The sequence below is a fragment of the Sinocyclocheilus rhinocerous genome, unplaced genomic scaffold, assembly GCF_001515625.1.
Source record: "Sinocyclocheilus rhinocerous isolate Xijiao unplaced genomic scaffold, SAMN03320098_v1.1 scaffold680, whole genome shotgun sequence".
NCBI lineage: Eukaryota > Metazoa > Chordata > Actinopteri > Cypriniformes > Cyprinidae > Sinocyclocheilus > Sinocyclocheilus rhinocerous.
The window spans coordinates 364,130-370,275 of NW_015637539.1; the positions used below are offsets into that span (position 1 = coordinate 364,130).

Genomic DNA, 6,146 nt, shown 5'->3' on the forward strand with positions numbered 1-6,146 from the left:
ATGAGATGTTTTGTCTTGAAACATAATCATGGATGTTTTGGGATGATGTGGAGGCTGGATAAATCTTATCCGCAGCCTCAGGGTTTCAGATACATCAAGTGCTGTTTTAATTAGACCAGCAGCAAACGCACACACACACACACACACACACACACAGACATAAACACACATGAAAACCCTGAAGGGTTACGTGTGGGAAAAAAATAATTAATTTTTCAACTCTATTTCTGTTGTTTGTTTTGTTTTTTCCTGCTCTGTGTAACAACACAATTTTTTTCTTCTTCTGTTCATTTCATGTAATCAAGGTGTTTCGAAGGTCAACATATTAAAAAATAATCTACTGTCAGCTTCAGCCACTGGGGGCACTTTATTTATTTATTTATTTTGCTGTAACATAAAAAAGTACCAAATCAAGTATAAATTATAGTTTATTTATTTAATTATTTATTTATTTTGCCTTTGTATAGTTGACATAACAGCTATGAACTTTTCAAAATTAAAAATTAAATTTTCTGTCTGGTTAGACCTTTCTTTTCATAATTTTTAAATATTCCATTTAGTCTTTAAAATAATATAAAGTTAAAACTGTATGTACAATAGTTAGTAAATAGTAAAATGCTATTTAGACTGCACAGTCAGATCAGATAAGTTTTTTAATATTTATTCATTATTTAATTATTTCGACAAAATATAAAAAGTATAAATATATTTTTTGAAAAGTTTGCATATGTGTTTTTTGTTGAGCATCATATTTGATGCATCAGGCTTTTATGGCTCATATAGTCTGATACAGTGAGAATATGAAGTAAAAACAGCTCAATTTTATTCAGAGACTCAAACTGAGCAAAAATATGCAATTTAGTGCAGATACTGATATTTATGTCAAAAAGTAAGTTTACATTCTGATGCTTGTAATGTAAATCAATGAGATCTTTATAACAGTACAGCAGATACTGACATAAAATGATAAACATATCAGTCGTCACTCAATAATATGTCTCAGTAAGATGAGATTTAAATGATCCAAAGATATAATGCATTGCAATGCAATGATGATTGAGATATGAAGACATAAACGTTCCTCAGAAGATGTGAGATGTTCTGGAGGCTTGTGAAGATCATTCCACCGCTGAGGAACAGTGAAAGTAAAGCTTCTGGAAACAAACGCTCCTCAAAAGATCCTGATGATTTTTCTTAAAAAAAAAAAAAAGATTGATGGAGAATCAAGTAAAGCTGAGCTGCTTCAGTCCAGTAAGTGTTCTTCTGGAAATATTACTGCACTTATTCTGACGTTTACTTGATAAAAATCAGTCAAGATTTGACAGCAATTTGATCATTTAGATGCCTTTGTAATTTACATATCAAATATGACACAGTATGATTTATAAGGTTAAAAGATTATTTTACCAGAAAAAGAGAAATATGAAATAGACTTTAGATTTAGTTTACCTAAAAAAAAACAAATAAAAAAAACAAAAACAAATGTAGAGGTGCAGAGACATATGAATGCTGATCTATCAACTATTCATCACAGTGATAAATATTCAGTAAACTCCATCTGAAAGTGTCATAAGTTCTGGGCCGAATACACTCCAAACTTTCCCCCAAAAATCTAATTTTCAGTCTTTCACTTCAAACTTTCTACATCTGTTTCTTGGTTGTTGATAGTAATCATAGAGTTCCTCCAAAAATGTTCACACCGCTCATGGTTTTAAAAATAATATCCATTGACTAAAGTGGTAGACATAGACTTCCATAGTATGGGAAATAAAAAACTAAAAAAACTATGGAAGTCAATGGCTGCCGGTAACTGTTTGGTTACTAACATGCTTCAAAATATCTTCTTTTGTGTTCATACAGAAGTCACATGATGCTTTGTGTGACAAACAGACACAAATTTAAGCCAATATTCATGTAAAACTGCATCTTCATGTAAACTCCAATGAAATTCACCACAAATAGTCAGTGATTTATACACTATATTTTATGTCTTCTGAAGCCATAAGGTAGCTTTTTTTAGAAAAGAAATTGAAGTTATTTATTTTTCCAATGAAAATATTTCTCTTTCAGTAATTAACATTCATATTGTGCCCCTTAATTACATGTAATTGTTCATCTGGATCTGAAAAGCCCTGCACTGAAATGTTAAACAGCATCACAAATAACCCAGCGACCTTTTCAAACACCTTCCACGTCTATTGTGTCGCATTAAGCGCTTACTGGGCAATTTATGTAGCTGTAAACTGTATTTCACTGCAAACAGCCCCGTGAAAGAGTTTTGATTGATTATCTTCTTGCCGGGCATTAGCTGTAGCGCTAACACGAGCACATGCGCTTTCTTTTATCCACTATCAGACTCATTCTTCATCCGCTCTCTTTTCTATCTGTGTCCTTGATAAGTGAAAGGGTTTCTCCGCATGGGTTTCTTAATGAATCGATGGTTTCCATGGCGATGACAGGTCAGTGATGTCGTTAGGTGTTCGTTAAGCATGTGAAGTGAGTTAGCTTGTGTTTAACTGCAAGGCTGTGGCGTTTTAGAGACGCAATAATCAGTCCGCTAGCTTTTTTGTTGATATGAAACGCACAACAAAGCCCTTTTTATTTCTTTTTCCTCATATAAATTCACTCTTATTATACACAACTGCGTCTGTCATCCTCCACAAAGGCGAAGCCATGAGGAGTCTGAAATGTAGACTGATTTTAGTTTTTCCAGCAGTTTAGTTGAGAATTGTTGCTTTACACATCGTCCCATAGGAATCTATTGGAGATTCGCCGAAACATTGTGATTTTCAGTAAAATTGGATATTATATGGACACATTCTTAAATCAGATACTGATATTAATGTGGCCAGAAAGTAAGATGACATTCTGATGCTTGTAATGTAAATCTTTATAACAGATACTTACATCAAATTATATAAATATCAGACGTCACTCAATAATATGTCTCAGTATGATGAGATTGAAATGATCCAAACATATAATGCAATGCAATCCAATGATGATTGAGAGATGAAGAAATAAATGTTCATCTGGAAATATAACTAACAATATGAAAGGTATTCTGACATTTTTTTAGTTTATTTTACAATGATTTTTTTTTACAGTGTATGCATACAGGACTATGGGTCCATGCATATTAAGCTAAATAAACAACCCCTCCACATCATAATAGTCCTTTATAGTGTGTAATGTGAGTGTAATTTGCTCATTTCTGACTCTATCATGCATGCATTTGCAGTCATTATCATACCTGCATTGCTACGGTACTCCCGCTTCTGACCAATATTTGGCTTTAAGATTTGTTGGCAAAGCTCCCGTTTAATTTTGCAGAGAGGAGAACAGGAGATGATGGCAGATGAGGAAGATTTGATGTGATATCTAGCAGGCTGCAGTCATTTGCGAGGGCTGAGAAATAGACTTAATTGGAGGGAAAAAGGACCCTGTGAAACAGTTTGATGAACACCGTTTTCAAATATATTTCCTATTGAAATTTGAGGCAGTGAGCTACGAGGTTGTTAATGTCTGGTATAGCCAACTTATTTTTAAAATCATCCTATTCAATGGCAATTTCTGGTGAAAAACTACATTACACAAAAAAGGCAGTAGCGCCAAACACTTGTCCAAAAATCCAGTAGACAAAAACATATGGTGCGTAGATCCAAAATATACAAAGATTCAAATATGAAAGAGATCCGCACTCCTCCAAATGCAGCTAAAAAAGCTTATTCCATTTATTATTCAGAGGTCACAAAAATATGTAGAAAGAAGTGCAAAAGTGCAGAACGTTTTCGGGGATTATCCCTTACTCAGTGCCATGTGACATTTTTGTGATCTCTGAATAATAAATGGAATAAGCTTTTTTAGCTGCATTTGGAGGAGTGCGGATCTCTTTCATCTTTGAAAAACTACATTACCCATGATTCTGTAAACAATCTCCACCAATCAGAGAATAGAACTCTTTAGCCCCGCCCATTCGCACTGTGATTAACGCAACAGAATCTCCCTGCACTTTCAAACTACTTAAATATTTGTATGTATCTGCATATTTTAAAATACATTTAAAATGTTGTTTCTGTATACACAGTCAACATCTTAAGTCAGTTGGTTAGTATCTGTCCTTTTTTTCAATTGTAATCTGTGATGCTTCATGGGATTGTAGTTATTTCGCCTCATTAAAGTCTAAGATCACTTATTCTTCTTTGTTGTTTTTTTTTATTCATTCATTTATTTATTTATTTTTGTCTGATTTTCAAATACTTTTTTTTTTTGCTTCAAATTAAAGTTTGCGATTTTCGTAATTCACCTCGTGGCTGGTTAGTTTGGTTCATGGCTTATAACTCTTTAACAAAGTCTTATTAAAAACCCAATGGGGACAATTAATAATGTGAGAAACTTCCTGAACCAGAGAATTCATTTGCGCTTTATTATAGGTATAAACAGTTAGTTCTTGTCTTCAAATGTGATTGGTTGAATGTCGTTCTCAATGTGCTGACATCACTGGGATGTTTTACTGATATGCGATGTATGAAATGCACGAAATTCTAACTTTATTTTGTCATTAAATGCAAAGCGTGATGTTTGTCTTCTGTTGGAGCTATTTTTGTTAGCAAGAAAGGAATAAACGGGCTAACTGGGCAATTTTGGTTTGATAGATGTGGACTAAAAGCCACAAAACCACCGCTTTGATTCCAAGGAAAAAGCATTACTGGAGTGCTTATGTTCCTGCTCTGTGAATCAGCGTCAAATAGATATTCATTATATAAATCACAAGCCTCCAACAGTGTAACCCGTGTGTGTGCGTGTGTCAGAGCGAGAAACACACGGTTTTATTATTCCAGTGTGTTATTCTGGTTTGTTTGGAAGAATCTGTGTGTGTATGTGAATGTGTCAATCTCATGCACTGTTAAAGGTGAAAATGTGCAGACATTTAAAGTGATTCTGTCTTCATTTACTCACTAACTTCCCAAACCCGCACACAAAAATGTGAAATTTTGGAGAAAATCCCAAATGAATTGGCACTGGGACTGACAAGCTCTAAAATACATACATGCATGCATATATAAAAAAGAGCAGCTGTATAATGTCTCTTTGTAACAGACACCCTGCAGAACCTCACGGCCCGAAACGTGACCGACTTCCTGCTCAAGAACTACCAGAAATCAGGAAAGATACGGTAACAACACACACTCATGCCACAGGATGTGCAGAATGAAATGAGATCAAAGCAGCATGATCGCCAACATGTGTATGTGTGTGTGTGTGTGTGTGTGTGTGTGCAGGTACGGCGGGCTCGCGGGAGGGGCTCTGCTAGTGTGTAAGAAGCGCAGCGGCGAGAGTCTGGAGCTGAAGGAGCTGATTGAGCTTCAGCATTACCAGCTGAGAGACGAGTCGTCAGGAGAGAAGGACAGCAAGAAGAGCAGCTGTATAATGTCTCTTTGTCACACAAACCTAGCAAAATACTTTGACTATCTATTGGAGTATCAGAACTACTGTAAAAAAAAAAAAAAATCACCAGGAAATGATTTTTTTCCTTGCTCAGTAAATCTATACTGTACGTTTCATTATTTCTCATACAGGTTTACAACAACATGAGGATGAGTGAATGATGACAGGATTTAAATTTTTCGTCATCACTGTAAGAGGTGTTTCTGGTTGATCTGATTCTTGATGAATGAGTTACATTGATTCATTCAGCAGTGATGTTGTACTATTTATATACTATTATAGTATTTATTACTTTGAATTATCTTTTTTGAATTTCCTATTTTGAGTTTTCATTTTAAATTTTAGTAATTGTAAGGTTTTTGTATTTTTTTTCGGTTTTTGTATAACACATTTCTATCTGACATTTATTTTATTTTCATTTTAGTTTCAGTAATTTTAATACTGCAACTTAAACGTATTTCTGTTAGTTGTCAAGGCAACATTTGACATTTTCATTTAAGTTTTTCCACCTAATATTTATATTTTATTTTATATCGATTACTGAATCGAATTTATTTTATATCGATTAGTTAACAATAACAGCATGATATTCAGTAAAATGTATGCTATTTATTATTATTATTATTATTATTATTCTGAGACTAAAAGTTTCTAAACCTATCTCCTCCTAGGCCTCCTAGGCCACAAGCCCCAAACTC

At 34.0% G+C, this 6,146-nt stretch overlaps 1 protein-coding gene across 1 annotated transcript in view; it reads left to right on the forward strand.

The window, feature by feature from the left end:
• Positions 1-6,146, forward strand: part of LOC107749001 (ATP-binding cassette sub-family A member 1) — a 119,004-nt gene that overhangs the window by 76,090 nt on the left and 36,768 nt on the right. Inside the window, exon 28 of the mRNA XM_016564039.1 lies at positions 5,096-5,176. Within this exon, the coding sequence (XP_016419525.1) occupies positions 5,096-5,176 (81 nt within the window). The remainder of the gene's footprint in view (positions 1-5,095; positions 5,177-6,146) is intronic.